We start from the raw sequence: 23,875 nt of genomic DNA, 5'->3' as shown, positions 1-23,875 counted from the left end.
TGTGCTTCTTGGCCATTGTATGTCTTCTTTGGAGAAATGTCTATTTAGGTCTTGTGCCCATTTTTTGATTGGGTTGTTTGTTTCTTTAATATTGAGCTGCATGAGCTGTTTATATATTTTGGAGATTAATCCTTTGTCCATTGATTTGTTTGCAAATATTGTCTCCCATTCTGAGGGTTGATTTTTGTCTTGCTTATAGTTTGCTTTGCAAAAAATTTTAAGTTTCACTAGACCCCATTTGTTTATTTTTGTTTTTATTTCCATTACTCTAGGAGGTGGATCAAAAAAGATCTCGCTGTGATTTATGTCAAAGAGTGTTCTTCCTATGTTTTCCTCTAAGAGTTTTATAGTGTCTCGTCTTACATTTAGGTCTCGAATCCATTTTGAGTTTATTTTTGTGTATGGTGTTAGGAAGTGTTCTAATTTCATTCTTTTACATGTAGCTATCCAGTGTTCCCAGCACCACTTATTGAAGAGACTGTCTTTTCTCCATTGTATATCCTTGCCTCCTTTGTCATAGATTAGTTAACCACAGGTGTGTGGGTTTATCTCTAGGCTTTCTATCCTGTTCCATTGATCTTATATTTCTGTTTTTGTGCCAGTACCATATTGTCTTGATTACTGTAGCTTTGTAGTATAGTCTGAAGTCAGGAGTCTGACTCCTGACTCCTCCAGCTCCACTTTTTCCCCTCAAGACTGCTTTGGCTATTTGTGTCTCCATACAAATTTTAAGATTTTTTTGTTCTAGTTCTGTAAAAAATGCCACTGGTAATTTGATAGGGGTTGATTGCATTGAATCTGTAGATTGCTTTGGGTAGTATAGTCATTTTCACAATATTGATTCTTCCAATCCAAGAACATGGTATATCCATCTGTTTGTGTCATCTTTGATTTCTTTCATCAGTGTCTTATAGTTCTCTGAGTACAGGTCTTTTACCTCCTTAGGTAGGTTTATTCCTAGGTATTTTATTCTTTTTGTTGCAATGGTGAATGGGATTGTTTCCTTAATTTCTCTTTCGGAATTTTCATCATTAGTGTATAGGAATGCAAGAGATTTCTGTGCATTAATTTTGTATCCTGCAACTTTACCAAATTCATTGATTATCTCTAGTAGTTTTCTGGTGGCATCTTTAGGATTCTCTATGTATAGTATCATGTCATCTGCAAACAGTGACAGTTGTACTTCTTCTTTTCCAATTTGTATTCCTTTTATTTCTTTTTCTTCTCTGATTGCCGTGGCTAGGACTTACAAAACTATGTTGAATAATAGTGGCGAGAGTGGACATCCTTGTCTCGTTCCTGATCTTAGAGGAAATGCTTTCAGTTTTTCACCATTGAGAATGATGTTTGCTGTGGGTTTGTGGTATATGGCCTTTATTATGTTGAGGTAGGTTCCCTCTATGCCCACTTTCTGGAGAGTTTTTATCATAAATGGGTGTTGAATTTTGTCAAAAGCTTTTTCTGCATCTATTGAGATGATCATATGGTTTTTCGTCTTCAAGTTGTTAATATGGTATATCACGTTGATTGATTTGCGTACATTGAAGAATCCTCCATCCCTGGAAGAAATCCCACTTGATCATGGTGAATGATCCTTTTAATGTGTTGTTGGATTATGTTTCCTAGTATTTTGTTGAGGATTTTTGCATCTATATTCATCAGTGATATTGGTCTGTAATTTTCTTTTTTTGTAGTATCTTTGTCTGGTTTTGGTATAAGGGTGATGGTGGCCTTGTAGAATGAGTTTGGGAGTGTTCTTTCCTCTGCAATTTTTGGGAAGAGTTTGAGAAGGATGGGTGTTAGCCCTTCTCTAAATGTTTGATAGAATTCATCTGTGAAGCCACCTGGTCCTGGACTTTTGTTTATTGTAAGTTTTTTTAAATCACAGTTTCAATTTCATTACTTGTGATAGGTCTGTTTATATTTTCTATTTCTTCCTGGTACAGTCTTGGAAGGTTACACCTTTCTAAGAATTTGTCCATTTCTTCCAGGTTGTCCATTTTATTGGTATAGAGTTGCTTGTAGTAGTCTCTTATGATGCTTTGTATTTCTGTGGTGTCCACTGTAACTTCTCCTTTTTTTTTTTTTTTTGTGGTACGCGAGCCTCTCACTGTTGTGGCCTCTCCCGTTGTGGAGCACAGGCTCCGGACGCGCAGGCTCAGCGGCCATGGCTCACGGGCCCAGCCGCTCTGCAGCATGTGGGATCTTCCCGGACCGGGGCACGAACCCGTGTCCCCTGCATCGGCAGGCGGACTCTCAACCACTGCGCCACCAGGGAAGCCCCACTTCTCCTTTTTCATTTCTAATTTTATTGATTTGAGTCTTCTCCCTCTTTTTCTTGATGAGTCTGGCTAAAGGGTTATCTATTTTGTTTATCTTCTCAAAGAACCAGCTTTTAGTTTTATTGATCTTTGCTATTGTTTTCTTTGTTTCTATTTCATTTATTTCTGCTCTGATCTTTATGATTTCTTTCCTTCTACTAATTTTGGGTTTTGTTTGTTCTTCTTTCTCTAGTGCCTTTAGGTGTAAGGTTACATTGTTTATTTGAGATTTTTCTTGTTTCTTGAGGTAGGGTCATATTGCTATAAACTCTCTTAGAACTGCTTTTGCCGCACCCCATGGGTTTTGGATCGTTGTGTTTTCATTGTAATTTGTCTCTAGACATTTTTTGATTTCCTCTTTGATTTCTTCAGTGATCTCTTGGTTATTTAGTAACACATTGTTTAGCCTCCATGTGTTTGTGTTTTTTTATGTTTCTTTCCCTGTAATTGCTTTCTAATCTCATAGCACTGTGCTCAGAGAAGATGCTTGATATAATTTCAATTTTCTTAAATTTACTGAGGCTTGATTTGTGACCCAAGATGTGATCTATCCTGGAGAATGTTCCGTGTGCACTTGAGAAGAAAGCGTAATATAGGACATTATAGGATGGAATGTCCTATAAATGTCAATTAAATCTATCTGGTCTATTGTATCATTTAAAGCTTGTGTTTCATTAATTTTCTGTCTGGATGAACTGTCCATTGGTGTAAGTGAGGTGTTAAAAGTCCCCCACTATTATTGTGTTACTGTCGATTTCCTCTTTTATAGCTGTTAGCAGTTGCCTTATGTATTGAGGTGCTCCAATGTTGCGTGCATATATATTTATAATTGTTATATCTTCTTCTTGGATTGATCCCTTGATCATTATGTAGTGTCCTTCCTTGTCTCTTGGAACATTGTTTATTTTAAAGTCTATTTTATCTTATATGAGGATTGCTACTCCAGCTTTCTTTTGATTTCCATTTGCATGGAATATCTTTTTCCATCCCCTTACTTTCAGTCTGTATGTGTCCCTAGGTCTGAAGTGGGTCTCTTGTAGGCAGTATATATATGGGTCTTGTTTTGGTATCCATTCAGTGAGCCTGTGTCTTTTGGTTGAAGCATTTAATCCATTCACGTTTAAGGTAATTATCGATATGTATGTTCCTATTATCATTTTCTTAATTGTTACTGGTTTGTTTTTGTAGGTCCTTTCCTTCTCTTGTGTTTCCCACTTAGAGAAGTTCCTTTAGCATTTGCTGTAGAGCTGGTTTGGTAGTGCTGAATTCTCTTAGCTTTTGCTTGTGTGTAAAACTTTTGATTTCTCTGTCGAATATGAATAAGATCCTTGCTGGGTAGAGTAATCTTGGTTGTAGGTTCTTCCCTTTCATCACTTTAAATATATCGTGCCACTCCCTTCTGGCTTGTAGAGTTTCTGCTGAGATACCAGCTGTTAACCTTATGGGAGTTCCCTTGTATGTTGTCATTTTTCCCTTGTTGCTTTCAATAATTTTTCTTTGTCATTAATTTTTGTTAATTTGATTACTATGTGTCTCAGCATGTTTCTCCTTGGGTTTATCCTGCCTGGGACTCTCTGCGCTTCCTGGACTTGGGTGGCTATTTCATTTCCCATGTTAGGGAACTTTTCGACTATAATCTCTTCAAATATTTTCTCGGGTCCTTTCTCTCTCTCTTCTCCTTCTGGGACCCCTATAATGTGAATGTTGGTGCATTTAATGTTGTCCCAGAGGTCTCTTAGGCTGTCTTCATTTCTTTGCATTCTTCTTTCTTTATCCTGTTCCACGGCAATGAATTCCACCATTCTGTCTTCCAGGTCACTTATCCGTTCTTCTGCCTCAGTTATTCTGCTATTGATTCCTTCTAGTATATTTTTCATTTCAGCTATTGTATTGTTCATCTCTGTTTGTTCTTTAATTCTTCTAGGTGTTTGTTCTTTAATTCTTCTAGGTCTTTGTTAAACATTTCTTGCATCTTCCCCATCTTTGCCTCCATTCTTTTTCCGAAGTCCTGGATCATCTTCACTATCATTATTCTGAATTCTTTTTCTGGAAGGTTGCCTATCTCCACTTCATTTAGTTGTTTTTCTGGGGTTTTATCTTGTTCCTTCATCTGGTACAAAGTCCTCTGCCTTTTCATTTTGTCTATCTTCCTGTGAATGTGGTTTTCCTTCCACAGGCTGCAGAATTGTAGCTCTTCTTGCTTCTGCTGTCTGCCCTCTGGTGGATGAGGCTATCTAAGAGGCTTGTGCAAGCTTCCTGATGAGAGGGACTGGTGGTGGGTAGAGCTGGCTGTTGCTCTGGTGGGCAGAGCTCAGTAAAACTTTAATCCACTCGTCTGCTGATGGGTGGGGCTGAGTTCCCTCCCTGTTGGTTGTTTGGCCTGAGGTGACCCAGCACTGGAGCCTACCGGGCTCTTTGGTGGGGCTAATGGCGGACTCTGGGAGGGCTCATGCCAAGTACTTCCCAGAACTTCTGCTGCCAGTGTCCCACGGCGAGCCACAGCCACCCCCTGCCTCTGCAGGAGACCCTCCAACACTAGCAGGTAGGTCCGGTTCAGTCTCCTATGGGGTCACTGCTCCTTCCCCTGGGTCCCGATGCACACACTACTTTGTGTGTGCCCTCCAAGAGTGGAGTCTCTGTTTCCCCCAGTCCTGTCAAAGTCCTGCAATCAAATCCCACTAGCCTTCAAAGTCTGATTCTCTAGGAATTTCTCCTCCCGTTGCCGGACCCCAGGTTGGGAAGCCTGACGTGGGGCTCAGAACCTTCACTCCAGTGGGTGGATTTCTGTGGTATAAGTGTTCTCCAGTTTGTGAGTCAACCACCCAGCAGTTATGGGATTTGATATTATTGTGATTGCACCCCTCCTACCATCTCATTGTGGTTTCCCCTTTGTCTTTGGATGTGGGATATCTTTTTTGGTGAGTTCCAGTGTCTTCCTGTCGATGACTGTTCAGCAGTTAGTTGTGATTCCGGTGCTCTCGCAAGAGGGAGTGAGAGGCCAATAACATCTTAATGTTATTACAACATAGTCTCAACCCCGTGGATCCTTGAAGGGGTCTCAGGAACCCCCAGTGGTCCACAGACCACACTTTAACAGCTGTAGGAAACTTTTCAACAGTGTCTCTAATTTCAATCAGAAAGCATTTTTTTCAAAGGAAGAGGTTAGACTACTGGATAGGTAGAATACTTAAGTCTTTTATCTAATTCTCCTCCAAACTGTGACTAATTCTTCCACTCTATGTTCTGGATTCCAGACCGTTCCACTTTCTCAGACACTAAACTCCATGCTCTAGGATATTCAGCCTCTCCCTTTTAACCAGAGCATTCCCATGGGCTTCTTTAAACTCAAAGTTATACATATATACTTGGCTTAAGGCAGATAGCATCACAAGGCTTTCAACAAAACAGCAGCAGTCCTGCCCCTCTGTAAGGCCAACTGGCCTGAGGCAGGGGAACACAATCAGATTCACAGGTTGCATCAGAACGAAATTCTCCGGACCACCCAGTTCCAGAAACTGCCCTGGAGACATTCCAGACCACCCAGTTCCAGGAACTGACCTGGGGATTTTGAAACCAGCCCAGCCTTCCCGCCTTTCCAGGGGCGGGATTAACGGTCCCCCAGGATACCCGAAAAGACCACCAAATAAGGAATACCCTGCGCCCTCCCAGATTCACCACACCCCTTTCCCTTCTTCCCCTATAAAATCTTGCCCAACCCTCGCCCGGGCGCGACTTCTCTGGCCCCCTTTCTCTCGGACCAGTGAACCTCGCCTGGGAGCGCTCCCTAATAAAGCTCACTTGAAGTTTTCCTGTTTCGTGGTGCCGTTTGTTAAGATCCAACCTTACACCCCTCCATCCACATCCCAAGCCTCACTTCTCAGAGGACAGAACTGTCCTCTCTTCAGCCACCATCCCACTCCCCCATTCCCTATTCTCCCAACATAACCACATCACATTTTTATTAAATTAATATTCAGTGTTTTACATTAGTAATGCCTATGGAAATATTATTCAATGCTGAGCCAAGTAGTGTATGAAAATGACATCTTTCTTGAATTGTTTTTCAGTCTCCTTGTTTTCCATGTATTAATACTAACTCTGCCCCAACTCTCCCTCTCAATATACTATCCCTCTCAAATACTATCTTCCACAAAGTATATCAGCTCATCTCTCCTCTCCTCCTGGCCACCGCTGAACAATCCCGCCCTGGTAGAGAATTCGAGATTCCTCTTTGTAGAAATGGAATGACTCCCAAGAAAGGAGCCTAAAGGGACTGGGGGACAATAACAAAAGGTCTAATGTTAGTGTCATCAGAGTCTCAGAAAGAGAAAAGTAAGTGGAGAGCTCAAAAAGTAGTTTAAGATATAATGCCTGTTAACTTCCCCAATTTGGTCAGCGATGTAAACTAACAGATTCCAGAAGCTCAGTGAACCACAAACAGGATTAACCCAAGGACACCCTGACACATCATAATCCAATTGTTAAAAAACAAAAGACAGGGAATTCCCTGGCAGTCCAGTAGTTAGGACTCTCACTGCCGGGGTCTGGGTTCGATCCCTGGTCAGGGAACTAAGATCCCACAAGCCGCATGGCACCACAAAAAAAAAAAAAAAAAGAAAGACAAAGAAAAATCCATAGAGAAAAATCAGATCACAAACACAGAATCAGGAATGGGAAAAGCTCTGGATTTCCCAACAGCATTATAAGCTGGACAAAATAGAGCGATGCCTTCAAATCCTCTGTGAAAATAATTTCAACCTGATATTCAAGTCTGAGGGTAAAATACAGGTCTTTTCAGACATGTAAACACAAAACCTGTATCTCATGTTCCTCTTCTTGGGAAACAGGCCACAAAAGAAGGCAACAAAGGATCCAGGAAATGAGAGAGACAGTGAGAAACAGACAGAGAGAAACAGAAAAAGAAAAAACACAAGTCACCCATGTACCAGATCCAGAGACCAAGGAGCCCAACAGGAGCTAGAGGAGTGTTTTTTAAAAAAGTAACAGATTATCTGAACACTGGAAAAAATATTGATAGCATTTGACAGATGTACTGGAATATACGTAAAAAATAAAATAAACTCATAAGTTCACAGAAAATTTAGCAAATTTGTAACTACAGGGGAAAAGGTTATATATACATGTATAGACAAGAAAGGACTCAATCAGAGTAGCCCCTCAGGGAAGGGTGGGAGCAGGACAGAGCTCTTTCTTAATCTACCTTTTAGTACTATTTGAATTTTAAGATATGCATATGTTACCTTGATAAAAATAAAATAACACAAAAATGAATTATAAAATTAAGTAACAGGACTTTGGAGTTGGAAGGGGCCTTTACCATGGACATGTCAAAGTCATCAAGGACTCTTCATAGAGATGCCAGGCCCCACCCTGGAAAGTCTAATTCAATAGCTTCAGAAGAGGCCAGTGACCTGATGAGCAGCTCTGGCTGAGGGAAACCTGGTGAAAATTGGGTTGTAACTAACTTATCTGGAAGAATTATGGTAAACTTGTTTTAATCCATAACTAAAGAAATTAGATGTTAATCTTTAGCTCTCTCTGATATGGCAGGAACAGAGTGTTAAGGTCTCAAAAGAATTATAATGACAGCAATCAACGCTGCTCTAATCTGAATCACAAGACTGGCAAGAGACAGGAATGAATTGGGATCTGAAAAGTTAAAATTAAGGGCCACCTAAGTGCATAGGGAAGGGAAACAGAGCAAAGGGAACCAAAGCAAAGGGAAGCAGAAAACAGCTTCAACAAACTGAAGCCGTCAAATAGCTGGTCATGTCCTGTGAATGATGACCAACAGAGTAAATGTCAGAGCTGGTCTGAACACGTCTAATTCATGCATCCACACTTCCATGCAGTGCCCTTGTGGTCAGCACTCTGGCCATAGGCAACCTATGGCTAAGAGAACAGAAGTGGTTTTCTCTGTAAAAAGATAAAGGCCTGCCCAGGAATCACATTGATCAGTGGCAGCTCTTAGGCACATCCTCTAAAGAACCACGACAAAGGCAAAGGGAGGGAGGGAGTTCCAAAGGCCCAGAGTGCAGGGAGGACGAAAACTACACCTCCTCCTCGGACTTCACCCTCTGGAAAGCCCAGGCCCCCACCTGCCCCTTCCTCCCCGCATTGTTCCCAGCAAGGGCATGTGGAAAGCATGTGGGAGCTGGAGAGAGGCACACCACACTTCTCTGTGCACCTCACCGACGGCCCAACAGACACTGGAGCCTCATCAGTAGTGGTGGCCGACAGCAGCACCCACTCTTCTTCCCCTGGTCTCGGATCAAAATACCACCACCCAAGGGAGGAGCAGGGGCAGCTACCGGCCAACCATCAGGCTGTGATCAACTAAGTGAGGCTGTCACATCTGACCCACTGGGAATCCCTGCGGTCAATTAGTTTTATGGTTTCCTCCCAAGAATATGACAGTGAGTGGGAGAGGGGAGGTGAAGAGAGGGAAAGAATGAGGATGACTAAAATGGTGCATTTAATACTACATTTACTAAAATAAACAACTAAATAACTTAAGTAAACTAAAATTAAATTCCTGGGTGGATACTGCTGACAATGTTATCAATCTGATGTAGGGTGAAGTGGACAGAACATAAATTTAAAACTGTAGTTCTGTCTTAATAAAACACTTCTCTTCTAATGCCTTCACGGGTTTCTACTTAATGAATGAAGTGAATTAGTGAGTGAGTGAGTGGGTGGGTGGGTGGATAGATGGATGGAAAGAAAAGTAGATGGCAATTGGCATTTGTATAAAATTTTAGCTCTTGATAAATCTCCCTGCCTGCAAGCTTTTCAGCATAACCCTCTGTATTTCATAACGCTTAGAACTTCACAATGACAGGGACTTAGTCCAACCCACCTCATAACAAAGAAGAGAAAGCTGAAGCTTAAAGTGGTCAAATGACTTAGTCCAAGGTCACAAAGGTTCCTGGTGGTGCTGGCATTCAGCCAGCCCAAAAAGTGGAGCCTTTTTTACCTCCCCATCTTCTTCACATTTATACAACCCGACTACCATGTCCTATCCAATTTTCCTTCAAAAGACCCTGTGTCCCATCACTGCAACTACGTTGGTCACTACGTGATGGTCACTACAACCATCAGCTACGACTGTATCGGTCCAACCAGCAGCACCTCGTGTTGACACTACTGAGACTCCCTGCTCCCAGCCAGCTCCTGAAGACGCTGCAGGGAGCAGAGGGCAAAGGCCAGGGAGCGCAGTAGGGCTCACTGCCCTATCTCCTCAACCCACTGACCTGTCTTCTCTCAACAGACCAGCAGAGTGCATCCTTCTAAAATAATACTTCTATGATGTCACTCCCCCAAAAGGCCTATAGTGCCTCCTGAATGCTCCCATTTAGATAACATGCAAAATCAGCGGAGATAACAGGCGCTGTCAATACAGTGGAGCCCCGGGCCTGGGTGACTAGAAGGTGACAAGAGACAAGATGGGCTTCCAGGCCGCTGATAATATTGTTTCTTGATCTGGGTCTGATCAGTTTGGGAAAAGTTATCAACTACATATTTGACTCAGTGCATCTTCCTGAACGTATGCTATCCTTCAGTACAAATTGAAATTTTAGAAACATGTAGAGCTCACTGCTCAAGGAACGTTTGTACTTCTTTGTAGCTTGTATTTAGTGTACATTTCCTAAGTATTTGTTCATCGACTTATTAACTGAGCACTGCCTCCCAGATCAAGTGCAAATTTCTTTATATGTCTTTCAAGGACTCTGCCACTAATCAGTTGTGTAACTAATTTTTGCTTGAGAAAGTACTTAATGGCAAAAAGGCCACTGAAATCAGAAACGGTTTTTAATGGCTCTGTATTCTATTAGCCATAATATCATCTACATACATTTTATAAGTAGTAGCACACAGAGTGACAGGCATTTCATCTCACTGAGCTCAAGGACAGAGCTGGGAGCCCCTCAGCTGTATGCACCGTGGCAGTAACGCTCTGGCTAATGGCCCAACCCCGATCCTCCCAGTACCTGAGGGTCCTAGGAAGGGAGCCAGAATCCTGCAGGAGCCTTCTCTACAATTAAGCCCCATCCTAACCACTCAACCTCCCTCCCCAAATATCCACAAGTAGACCAGGTCCCTGTTGTCTTTTGCTGTGTTGTATACAAACACCAAGAGCTGGATGTGTTCTCAAAAGAGCTGAGGGGGTGGTTGGGACGCCCTGTTTTAAGTATGGGCCTCGCTGTTTACACAAAAGTCACTTTGCACAGTAGAGAGGAAGGGAGGCTCCGAGCAGTTACACAGTCCTCCTTCGGGGGAAACCCAGACACTACTACAAGAGGCTGGTGTCACCGAACAGAGAAAACAGGGTTTAAACCAGGAGCCCCTTAGAGCAAGGGTCCCAGGTGCAGGCATGGGGCGTGCCCCAGCATCCAGCAGCAGGGCCCGGGCGAGCCCAGCAAGCACTCCCAGGGCTCGGTCCCCACTGCCAGGCTCCTTCTCTTCCCGGGGTCCTTCACTCTCACCTCCCGTGCAGCCCCCCCAACCCGTGTGGCCCATTCCAACTCCCCCACATCTGCTGAGCTCGAGGGGTCTGTCTCCCTTGCTCTCGTCTTGTCTCCAGCGAAATCCCAAGGATCACGACCTACATTTCTTCTGTGTATACCTCTACACTTAACACGTAGATCTCTACTTAACAAACATCTGTTGACCAACTCGACTATCTCTCAAGCCCAAGTCTGATGTAAGAATCAGATGACAGTCTGTGAAAGTGTCTGTAAAACCAAGAGCGACACGCAAAGGCCTACCACCACTATTTTTAGCTCATCAACACAGGTCTCTTAATGCCCACTTGTGTGGAGGGAAGAAGAAAATGCTTTTCTCTAAGGAATAAGGGAAACAAAGCAAAGTGCCTCCCAAATATTTCCTTAGGATAACCAAATTCCCAAGCATCCGACAAACCCATAGCCTTCTTACCTGTAATACACGGCTACCATTAGCTAGACATAAAAGACATCAAGGCTAAATTATACTCCCTCCTGTTCAGCACTCAGCTCATCTACACTGTTTTAAAACACAGATTCCTCCAGCAGGTATAGGAGCACCGTTCTTTAGCGGGATTGTTTTTACTTTAATGTGGGGCCATAAAACAAAACAGCTTCCCCCCTGCTTCCCTGAGTGTCACCTCCAAGAAATAAAACAGCATCTTATTATCTACAGGAACAGAGGGGTGGGGCGGGGTGGGGCGGGGAGAGGCGTTTAGCTCCCGGACCACTCCTACGGCCTCATGTCTGCATACACACTCCTGCCGGGCTACTCAGGGCCTGTGCGCCTTTCCTCCTCCCTCAGCCGGAGCTCGGAAGCCGGGCCTTGGCTGTGCAACAGCCCAGCAGGGAGGGCAGGCCATCGCTGCAGAGTACTGTGGTACGACCTCTACTCGCTTGTTCTGGCACCACACGAAAACCTAAAGGGCCGCTTCAGGGACTCTTACATCCTCTGAGCCTCTGGAAGTAGGATTCTCCCCAACGTGTATGGAGACTGTGCACACACAGGTACACAAAAAGGGACTGGAAAGTAAGAATCTGTCTATTTCTCAAGCTCCCAGACCCCTTGTCCCTGAGATCAGGGCAGTTTCAACCAGCACAGTCTCACCAGTTTGATGTGTGTCTGCAGCCATAAAGCAATCAACTCGTAATCCCTACCCAGCCCTGTGCACAGAAGCACAGGGTTCTTTCCCCTCTCTTTTGGGGCGAGCACACAGAACGGAGCAGAGGTAGCACAGACGCAGGAAGAGCTCAAGCTCCCACCCTGCACCTTGGCCTGCTGGGTGGGGTGGGGAGGCGGGTGCAGGCCCGTGGGGGCTGCTCCTGGCTGAGGGCAGTCCCCATGCTAAGCCCAGTTCACGCTCCAGTTAATCGCCCTCCAGCCAAAAGATGGGCACCATCATCAGCTCCATTTTGCAGATGAGGAAACTAAGGCCCCAAATGGTTAAGGAACTCACTGAGTGAAACAGCTGGAATGAATAAGCTGGGGTCTTGACGAGTGCAAAACCTTTTGAATTCTGCTGACAGAGCACAAAATGCTAAGACCACATATAAAACATCGATTGGTTGCCTTCTAAACAGAAACAGCTTTTTAGGTTATATGAGGGCACCAACCCCTGCAGGGGGTCTTCCTAGGGACTCCTTCCCCACCCATGACATACTCCAGGTATTCCCATCCTGAAAATGGCAGAACCAACCCGTCATCAAGCCTGGGTCTCCTTGCCTCGCCAGCCAAGCCTTCACTGTACCTCTCCCCTTCGCCTTCCAGGCTCCCAGCATCTCTCACTCAACTGCAGCCACAGCTTGTGACAATGCCAACCTGAAACTCTCATCCAGTGGCACCTGGCCCTCCTCCTACCTCTGCCCACCCAGAGGGGTCTCTGTCACAGGCGGCACCCCTCCCCACTCACTCATGGCCTGGCTCTGCTCCTCTCCCTCTAGTCACTGCACATTCTCAGCAGGTGACATCCCCCAAATCCCTTTCTCCAACCAGAGAGGTCTTTCCAGCTGTCTGCTGGAAGGTGGCTCTACTCTGAGCATTCCAGAAGCACCTTACCTTACACAAAATGTAATCCCATTATCTCCCCAGCCCAGCTGGCCCCCAACTCTCCATCTTGGTTACTGATATATCATCATCCCTTGAGCTAGCCAAGCCTGAAACCTAAAGCACTTGTTGAAAATGCTGAAATCCCTTCTTGAACAATCCTAAAGCCATTGGTGGGAGAGGCAGGTCTGGGCAAGGTTGGCACCTGCTCTAGGATGAGGGTAACTGTGGTGGCCCAGAATGAGCTGTCAAGTCCAATCAGGGGCTCAGAGCCTGTACGGGGGAAGGAAAGAAGGTATGTCCATGGAGTGGTGACCCATATGGGGTATCGGAGCCCAGGCAATGAGGAGCACGGACACCTGTGGGGGAAGAAGCTGGGTATAAAATAAAGGAGTATGATGACAGGGATAAGAAGTTGGTTCACAGAGGAGGATTCATCAAATTAGTAAATATATTAAGGATGAAGGATACCAAGGTTCTCACTGTCAGAGGAAGAGTTATAAATACGGAAAATTCCTATTGGTTTGGAATGGGAGGCACTAATGTAATGCATGTTTTTTATTTGTATAGATAATACTGAAATATAGATATGAATGTGTGTCCACACAGAAACACATACATATATTATGCACATGTGTGCATGTGTGCATTCCCTTGCTCCGTCCAATGAGAGAGGCAATGGGAGAAACAACACAGTACACAGCTCCAATAAGAACACCTAGAACCCAGATCTCGGTTTTCAAATTCTATTTGCTACTAAAAGGAACTGGGCTCCTTGGAGAAATGGCTGATCCCAGGAATGGAGCAGGGAAAGACAAGATGAGATAGAAAGTACAGATGTAACTCTAAGGACGATGGAAGCAAGACAAAAGGCCATATAAGCCAGTGGGAATGGGTTCCCACTAGCTAAATGGGAAACAAGTGGAGTATCAAGATAAATGATGGTAATATTGGACTATAATCCACTGATTATAATATAAAATAGGAATAAAAATATATAAAGTATAAAAAAGGAAACCATGACTTCAAATTGAATAAACTGAAAGTCTGATGAGGAAAGAAATATTAACGCAGCCAAAGCACCTCTTCCCTCAAAATACTTATTAACTACAAAAGGGAAGGGGGCGGATTTCACAGCTGAAGTTCAGGTACCACACCAACTTAATCAAGTGATAAAAGAGTTACATAACCAGCAATGGGATAAATCAAAGTCACGTGCCACCTGACAGGACACCACAGAGGAAGGCGGATCTCTTCCATGACACTCTTGCCAAAGAGGCATAAACAAAATTTAATCCCGAGGAAACATCAGCGGTTGTTCTGCTAAACAGAGCACTGGTGATCTTCTGAATGTCAAGGTCATGAAGGTTAAGGAAAGACTGAGGCCTGCTGCAGCCTGAATGAGGCTAAATTAAGGGCAATGGGTGATACAGCGAAGGGTCCTTGTGCCATAAAGGACCTTATGGGGACACCTGGCAAACTTGAATGCAGCCTGAGGCTAACCCAGTAGCAGGGCATCCATGTTAATCCCCTGTCTGTGAAGACCAAGTTGTCATTATGAAAGAGAAACTCTTGTTTGTAGGAATCACACACTAAAGGATTCCAAGGTGATGGAGCATCATTTCAGCAGCTTACTTTCAAATGAATCAGGAAAAACACTGCTTAGTGCTCTACTTGCAACTTTTGAAAATGTTTTTTCAAAATAAAAATTAAAATACAGGCTGCTAGACACCATTACAAATTTGCTGAATCAAATCTCTAAGAGTTTTTTTTTCCTTATCCCATATTGTTAAAATCACCAACATAAGGACCCACTTTTTAATAAAAGCCAAGCGAAATTTTTTCAACTTAAAAAAGGCAATGTGGGGACTTCCCTGGTGGCGCAGTGGATAAGAATCCGCCTGCCAACGCAGGGGACACGGGTTTGATCCCTGGTCCGGGACGATCCCACATGCCGTGGAGCAACTAAGCCTGTATGCCACAACCACTGAGCCCGCGGGCCACAACTACTGAAGCCTGCACACCTGGAGCCCATGCTCCGCAACAAGAGAAGCCACTGCAAGGAGAAGCCCCCGCACCGCAACGAAGAGTGGCCCCCACTCACCACAATTATAAAAAGCCCGCGCAGCAACAAAGATGCAATGCAGCCATAAATAAACAAACAAATAAATAAATAAAATTAAATCTAAAAAAAGGCAATGTGCCCTTTTGAATTCAAAATCCATCGAAATTATTACAAAGTAGATTGCATATGTGAATTGCAAAATTTTTTTAAGAACACAATATTAAAAAATCTATTCGTTTGCTGGATTTCACACCAAGAAGGAAGTAAGGAATTCTTTGCGTTTTCATTAACATTGTCCCATAAATACTGATCAAAGAGACTGGGTGAGATGTGAGGGAGGGTTCTTTGATTTCTATTTGGGGACAGGAGGGTAGGATGCAAAGGACCCCTAGAGAATCTAATAAAAACCAAGGGCCCTCAGCCCGGAAGGTGCAATGCTATACTCAGACACCACCGCTCACACAATCCCAGCGGGCTCACGCATCCCTAGGAGTACACACCAGGATCCAGGTTGAGAAGCCCTGTGTTAAAAAACCTAACAGAAGAGTAGATAAAGAGGGAGGAAATAGAAAACAATTGATTAAATTCAGCTTTGACAAGGGATAAATGAAGTGGAAACAGTCAGTGGTGGCTAATAAGAAGTCAATTTCAATCGGCACAGTCACCAGGGGATGGCAGAGAGCCAAGAAAGCATCTAAGGAAACTGACCACAGAAAACAGCTACTGACACCCGGCTTGGGGAACAAGGGGCCTATGCTTCAGGCAGGAGGCTGTGAAACAAAGGCCGTCATCCTAAGACACCCCCAAAGAGTAGCGAGACAGGTAAGTGGGAAAAATAACTTTTTTTTCCAATTCAGATTATAATAAGTTTGTAATTTTTACTATTTAAAGTAGATAAAGGGAATTTCTGCTTTTGCTTAGAATAGAAAAAGCTGGGGGTGGGGGGGTTGCCCTGATCCTACCAACAAGAGAAAGCTGAATAATCAGTGACGGAAACAAAGGAAAATTCATACTGTGATGGCTTCATTGGTAAATTACACTAAAATTTAGAGAAGAAATAATACCCAAATCAATACAAACTCTTCCATAAAAAAGAAAAGATGGGAATACTTCTCAACTCATTTAATGAGACCAAGCATTATTTTGGTACCAAAACCAAACAAATATGTTAGAAGATGAGAAAACTATAGACCAATATCCTTCATAAACAGAGATGCAAAATTCCTTAACAGACTATTAGCAGTCAAATCCAGGAACATATGAAAAAGATAATACAAGTGAGGTTTATGCCAGAAATTCAAGGTTGGCTCAACAACCAAAAAATCAATCCATATAATTCACCACATCAACAGACTAAAGGAGAAAAGCCAGGTGATTATCTCAACATGTTGAGAAAGCATTTTATAAGATGCAACATTGATTCTTGACAGAAACTCTCAGCAAACTAAAAATAGAAGTGAACTTCTTACCTTAGAAAAGGCATCAGAAAAAAACTTTGGCTAATGCCCTATTTAGTGGTGGGAGCCTAATGCATTCTCCCTAAGACCAGAAACAAGTGAAGGTTGTGCACACTCACCATTTCTAGTCAGCACTGTGCTAAGATGCTCCGAGGAGGATGACGACAAAGAACAGCCTCGCCTCCTCCTGGAAAGAGCTAGGTGGGACTCCTCACTGTGCACTGTGCATGCAGGCATCAGTCATTCAGGTTTAAGTGTATATAACTTGTACTGGGCTTCCCTGGTGGCGCGGTGGTTGAGAATCTGCCTGCCAATGCAGGGGACACGGGTTCGAGCCCTGGTCTGGGAAGATCCCACATGCCACGGAGCACCTAGGCCCGTGAGACACAACTACTGAGCCTGCGCGTCTGGAGCTTGTCCTCTGCAACAAGAGAGGCCGCGACAGTGAGAGGCCTGCGCACTGCGATGAAGAGTGGCCCCCGCTCGCCGCAACTAGAGAAAGCCCACGCACAGAAACGAAGACCCAACACAGCAATCAATCAATCAATCAATAAATAAAGCTTGTACTACATGCCAGATGCAGGACAAATTTAAAGGAGAAAATTATATAATCCAATAGTCATTATCTTATCAATTTTTCTTGAGACACTTTCTCCACTGCAAATCATAAGTGAATGTATCTAAAATAGCCTAAAGGTTATATAACTGCAAAATGAAATAAAATCTTCAGATTTACACAAACCAATCACAGGCCTGCACTGGACCAGGACAGTGGAGGCAAGTCCTGCCAAGCCCAGAACGCCACGCAGTGACCCCTGCAACAGGCTGTAAGAGAGGGACCCACGCTTACCAATCCAGCATTCCAAACGTGCACAAGGAGTAGTCTTCACCACATCTGGAGGGTCCACACCAACATTCAGGCACAAAACTAAGGCAACGCTGACGGTCTTCATCTAGAAACACAACAGAAAAAACAAATAATTCAATATGAAATTCACTGATGAGTTTTCCAGTTGTTAAAATGTTCCCAGACATACGGAGCCCTCTGCTTCTACAGCCGGTCTTCAGTCGCCTGTTACCTGTGCCACCCCAGGGGTATTTCACAAGTAAGACAGGGTTTCAGAGTCAAGTAAGCAGATGGGGAAGAGTACATGGCAGGAGAGGCTTTTCTCAGGCTTCCTTATGATATACTTCCAGAAACAGAATTATTTGATCAAAAGATATAAACATGTTAAGACACTCTATACATTCTGCCAAATTACTTCGCAAAAACTCTGCACAAATTTACATTCTGACCAGTTCATCGCTATTCTCATTATTTAAAATTGTTAATAATTTGATGAGAGAGAAATTGTCATACTGACAATTTAGTTTGCATTCTTTAGTATTAATAAGGCTGAATATTTTTTTCAAATATTTGTATCCTTTGTGGATATTCTACTCATGTTTATACTATCATTTATTTACTAATATTAGTGATCTTTTCTAATTGGTTTTCATGTACTCTTTACATATTAAAGATGGCATCCACATAATTTATTGTAAATATTTCCCTAGTCTAGTGTTTGCCATTGGATTCCTTCCTGATTCTCGACATACCGAAGCCCTGGACCCATCAGCTGATACATCTTCCTCCACACCTGCTCCTGCTCCAACTCCGACTTCCCAGTGTTAGGAAACGTCAGCCCCACCTATCCAGCTGCTCAAGCCAGAAATCTGGAACTCATCCTTCATTAGTTCACTTGTTCAACAGATATTTACTAAGCACCTACCAGGTGCCAACCGCTATTTTTACAAAATGAAGATACAGTAGTAAATCAAAGAAATAAAATCCCTGGGACTTCCCTCGTGGTCCAGGGGTTAAGACTCCGTGTTCCCAACGCAGGGGGCACGAGTTCGACCCCTACTCAGGGAACTAAGATCTCGTATGCTGCACAGCACGGCCAAATAAATAAATAAATAAAAGAAAAATCCCTGCAAGGAGGGGCAAGATATCATTTCAAATAGGGTGGCCGCTAGGAAGACCACCTGAGCCCCTGCTCCCTCCACCAGGCTCCCGAGTGCCAGTGCCCACTGTGACTCCCCGTCCATCTCTTTTGTCCTGCTCCTGAATGTCTCTGAGTTTGTCCGCTTCACTATCTGCCAGCTCTAAGCCACCATCACGTCCAACCTGTGCTCCACCATTTTCCTAGGACCCCTTCCCCTGCCTCCCCCAGTCCAGGCTTTCAAACACATTGGCACACTGCCCTGTTTTCAATCAGTTCCCAAAACCTTCAAGATTCACTGTGAACTGCTCCACATGCTATTCAAGCCTCATAAGCTCCAGATCCTGCCAAGCTCTTCACTCACATCAAGTCTCACCCTTGGTCTGCCAGCATGACCTCTGGGTCTTCAAACACAGCCCCTCAGGGCTCCTTGCACGGCCTCACCAGCTCGGGGTCTCTCGGGTTCAGACCTCCACTCCTCGGGAAGGCCTTCCCAGACCCTGTCAGGGCAGAGCCACCTGCTCAACACCACCCCAGCATCCATGTCTTCCTCTTGGTGGAGCCAGGCCCATTCACGCTCCTCTGTGCACCTGCAGCTCCTCCAAGGTCAGAGTTGACATGCAGGAGCAGACACCTGGCCCAGGCCTAGCTCAGTGACCATCTGCTGAGTGGGTGAATACAGGGATTTTCCTCTAATGTTTTCACTTGTTTCACATTTCACCCTCCCCTTTTTTTTTTTTTTTTCCGGTACGCGGGCCTCTCACTGTTGCGGCCTCTCCCGTTGCGCAGCACAGGCTCCGGATGCGCAGGCTCAGCGGCCATGGCTCACGGGCCCAGCCGCTCCGCGGCATGTGGGATCCTCCCGGACCGGGGCACGAATCCGTGTCCCCTGCATCGGCAGGCAGACTCTCAACCACTGCACCACCAGGGAAGCCCACACTTCACCCTTTTAATCCAGCTGGATATTATTTTGGTATATGGTACCAGGTGAGGATTAATTTTGTCTCAAAAAACTACCCAATGGTGCCAATTCCCCCTGTTAAATAATCTCCCCAAACTCACAGGTTTGTAGTGACTCCTCTAGCATATATTCCCACATAGACCAAATTCTATTTCTGGGTCACATACTTCACTGATTTAACTAATTTATCTTCACAACATTTCACAATGCTTGGGAGAGCCTGGTTTTCTTCTTCACAATTTTTTTTAAACTTTTACTTGGCTACATTTATATTCACCTATTTTTTCCAAATTAATTGTTATTCAATTTCTTAATCCCATGGAGATTTTGATTAAAGTTGTTTAATCAAGCTGCATATTGATAACACTGAGTATTTTAAATTGTCTTCTTTGATCCAATAATTCCACATACGAGAATCTGTCATAGGAGGTACAAAATATAATAAGAGAGAACTTTCTATGTGTAAAGATTTTCTTCACAGCATTTCTTTTTTTTTTTTGCGGTACGCAGGCCTCTCACTGTTGTGGCCTCTCCTGTTGCGGAGCACAGGCTCCGGACGCGCAGGCTCAGCAGCCATGGCTCACGGGCCTAGCCGCTCCACAGCATGTGCGATCTTCCCAGACCAGGCACGAACCCGTGTCCCCTGCATTGGCAGGTGGACTCTCAACCACTGCGCCACCAGGGAAGCCCTTCTTCACAGCATTTATCATGAAAAATAAGTGGGAGCAACCTAAATTTTAAGCAAATAAGGGAATATTTAAGCACACCATTATATACTCTTAACAGAATGACACTTAGATTAAATTCTTAAAATGTTAAATGAATAGAAATGGATTCAAAATACAAAAAAATTTCATTAAACATATAAACTAAACTTGGCAAGACATGACATCCTTATGATATTCTATTTTTCCATACAGGAACACAGTGTGTTTCTCTGTTTATTCAAATTTTCTTTTTTCTTTAATATTTATTTAATTATTTGGCTGTGCTGGGTTGGATCTTTAGTTGCGGCATGAGGGATCTTTAGTTGTGGCACGTGGGATTTTCAGTAGCGGCAGGTGGGCTCTTAGCTGCAGCATGTGGGATCTAGTTCCCTGACCAGGGATCAAACCCAGGCCCCCTGCATTGGGAGTGTGGAGTCTTAACCACTGGACCACCAGGGAAGTCCCTCAAATTTTCTTTTAATTTTTCTCAGTAATGTTTAGTTAAACATTACCTCTTAGTTTACTTCTTTATGTTTAGTTAAACATTACTTCTTAGATGTTTAGTTAAACATTTTCGCCAAGTCCTGGTCATTTCTTTTAAGATTATTCCTGGATTGTTCATGACTATTTGGGGGCAATATGCTACTATACATGTATTTTGCCCATAGGAGTTTCTTACTGATAATTGCTGATATACCAGAATAATGTTTTGTGTTTTTTTTTTCATCCCCACCTTCCCAGGCTTTATCCACCAGAGAATGTCCTTTTCTTTAATCCAGAAACAGGAGATAAAACCTGCGGCAGAATCTACACTCATTAGCTCTTCTGCAAGAATATAATTTGGGTAACAGTGACTTTTCTTTATAGAGATTCACCAATGGAATCGAAATTGTTTATTTTGCTTTGGAAACTTGTTTCCCCAGCCAAAGCGAGGTCCCTTTGAAGATTTTCTGACTCCCTAATCAGTTAACAATTTTGAATACCGTATTCTCTTACCAGTGGAGATCTTTGAAAACTAAGAGACAGAGAGCAGAAGGGATGGGAGAACTCCCACATGGACCTTGGGAAGTGACCTTTATTCTTCCCCTCCACCCCCCCCAACCCAGGCATCCTATTTTTTTTCCCATATTTAATTTTTTTTTACACAGCAGGTTCTTATTAGTTATCTATTTTATACATATTAGTGTATATATGTCAATCCCAATCTCCCATTTCATCCCACCACCACCAACCCCCCATCAGAATAATGTTTAAGTCACTTTACTAAATTCTTAATTAAACGTAACTGCTTTTAGGTGACTCTCTCCAGGTTTTGTTAGTATACAAACATACTGTCTGTGACATGATGAGTCTATCTCATTCTTTCTAATAGATCATTCCTTTTTCTTTTGTAGGTCTTATGGCATTACATAGATCTTCCAAAATCATATTACTAATAATTACAAAATGATGATAGTGGTGATCTTTGCACTTGGTTTTAACAAAATTGTCATAAATGTTTTATCACTGAGAATGATGATGGTTACTGATTTGATATAATCTTTATTACAGCAAGAAAATATTCCTCTGTTCAAACAGAATTTAAAGTTATATGGGGAAGAAAGGAAGTATTTTTGTCTCTTCTCTCCCAACACTTAAAAAAAGGATTTATTGAGACTTCCCTGGTGGTCCAGTGGTAAAGAATCCACCTTCCAGTGCAGGGACGTGGGTTCGATCCCTGGTTGGGGAACTAAGATCCCACATGCCGCGGGGCAAGTAAGCCCGCCCGCCACAACTACTGAGCTTGTGCACCTCAACTAGAGAGCCCGCGTGCCACAAACTACAGAGCCCACGCGCCCTGGACCCCGCGTGCCACAACTACAGAGCTCACATGCCCTGGAGCCCGTGCACCACAATTAGAGAGAAGCCCGTGCGGTGCAACGAAGAGCCCATGTACCGCAACTAAGACCCGACAGCCAAAAATATATATATATTCTTAAAAAAAAAGAAACAAAAAGCATTTATTAATAATAATTTCACTCTTTAAAGGAACTGCAACCCTGCCTCCAAAGACATACTGAAGAGAGGAACAATATCTTCCCACAGACATGCCAGAATCTTCTCATTATGAGCCATAAGAAACAAATGGTCCCTTGACCTAATGTCAGGAGAAAGGGCTGAAAAGTAATCAGAGAATAACAAAAGTTTTATTTATTAGTCATTTTCCAATATTTAATTGATCAGTATCAATAATCCCATACAGATGATTGATTATTTTACAGCAAACTCACTCTGAGTATAAGCTGCTTAAAAGTAGAAGTTTCTGGAAACATTTCTGTGGTCTTCCAATGGCCATGGTGAATAACTACTAATACCTGCCCTTTACCATTTTTAAATCAAGAGCATTTTTTCTGTGCTCTATAATGTGGAACTTTGAGGTTTCCATGAGGTGTGGATTAAACCCGGGAGCAAGTTCCAAGTTGCTTCCTAAGGAAAATGTTGCTTTTCTTACAGTCATGGGACGGCCCCTCTGGGTGCAAGGGAAGGCTTCAGGGGAGAAAACATTCCATACGGATCAGGGTCTCTCTTAGACTGACTGTGCCACCACAGTTTTGTGTTTTGTCCTCAATCTGCAAAGACAGCCTACTCTCGTTTCTCTCACAAAGCCCAGGTGAAGGACACTACACTCAGGGGTCTGCTCTAAGGCCCAGCCCACCCACTGCTCCTCAGCCAAGCCCTGCCTGCTATGGACCCAGGAGAAAGAGGGTAAGCCAGCCTTCCAGGCTGATGAGAGCTCAGGAACACCCCACATTACCCCTTCTTCTTACCTCCAGGCGTTTACGGCCAGGTCTCAAGCCCAGTCGTTTCTGATCATTTCTGAGTAAGAATGGCCTCCACATGCCAGTGCTTACTCCTTAACTGGCACTGTGCTACGCCGTCACCAAAAGGCCATGAACTAGAAAAGGTGGCTGTGTGCCATCCTTAGGGAGGCATGGAGAGAGTAAAGAATTTGGGCGGAGGCGCCAGGACTGTACCCTGGTCACTGGGATTTCAAAGCTCCATTGCTGGAGCATCTGTTTCTTCTTTTTTTTTTTTTTTTTTCTTTTCTTTTTTGCTGTACGCGGGCCTCTCACTGCTGTGGCCTCTCCCGTTGCAGAGCACAGGCTCCAGACGCGCAGGCCCAGCAGCCATGGCTCACGGGCCCAGCCGCTCCGCGGCATGCGGGATCCTCCCGGACCGGGGCACGAACCCGCATCCCCTGCATCGGCAGGCGGACCCTCAACCACTGCGCCACCAGGGAAGCCCTGTTTCTTCTTCTTAATCTCTCTGTTGTCAGGCAGGTGGTGCAGGATGAGATAGGGCATTTACACAGCATTCCTATGCTCTCTGATCATAATCCTATTTCTTCTACCTCAGCTGACACTCTAGACAAATTGCATTCCCTCCACCTCTACAACTGCAGTTAATGAACTTAAAATAACAATTCTCAGTAAAATAAATAATTTCTAATTTCATTATAAAAAGTATGATCTCTGAGGCTCTCCAAGTCCTTAGACAGAAATACTAATAGAAGCACTATTATCGCTCTTTAGTCCTGCAAGGCAGCTAATGGGCCTCACCTCACCAGGCCTCCACCAAGTGTAGTGTTCATTACTAATCAAACATTACTGACAGCAACAGTTTCTCCGTGATTGCTTTGAAGGTGAGCAATAGGAAAGCATGGCCCTCAGAGAGAAAGTATAAAATTAGCTACACTCCATAAATTAAGATATTAAAGGAATTAATTTGATTCATCCTGGCATATATAATACACACCTAACCCTACATCCT

At 43.7% G+C, this 23,875-nt stretch overlaps 1 protein-coding gene across 6 annotated transcripts in view; it reads right to left on the bottom strand.

Annotated features, from left to right (window-relative positions):
* Nucleotides 1–23,875, bottom strand: part of RPTOR (regulatory associated protein of MTOR complex 1) — a 346,981-nt gene that overhangs the window by 249,323 nt on the left and 73,783 nt on the right. For all 6 annotated transcript variants that reach the window (XM_049701469.1, XM_033438696.2, XM_049701471.1 and 3 more), the window contains exon 2: nt 17,263–17,365. In XM_049701469.1, the coding sequence (XP_049557426.1) occupies nt 17,263–17,365 (103 nt within the window). The remainder of the gene's footprint in view (nt 1–17,262; nt 17,366–23,875) is intronic.

This window comes from Orcinus orca, chromosome 19 (assembly GCF_937001465.1).
Source record: "Orcinus orca chromosome 19, mOrcOrc1.1, whole genome shotgun sequence".
NCBI lineage: Eukaryota > Metazoa > Chordata > Mammalia > Artiodactyla > Delphinidae > Orcinus > Orcinus orca.
The sequence above is the reverse complement of the archived record's forward strand: the minus strand, read 5'-3'. Positions and strand labels throughout refer to the sequence as shown.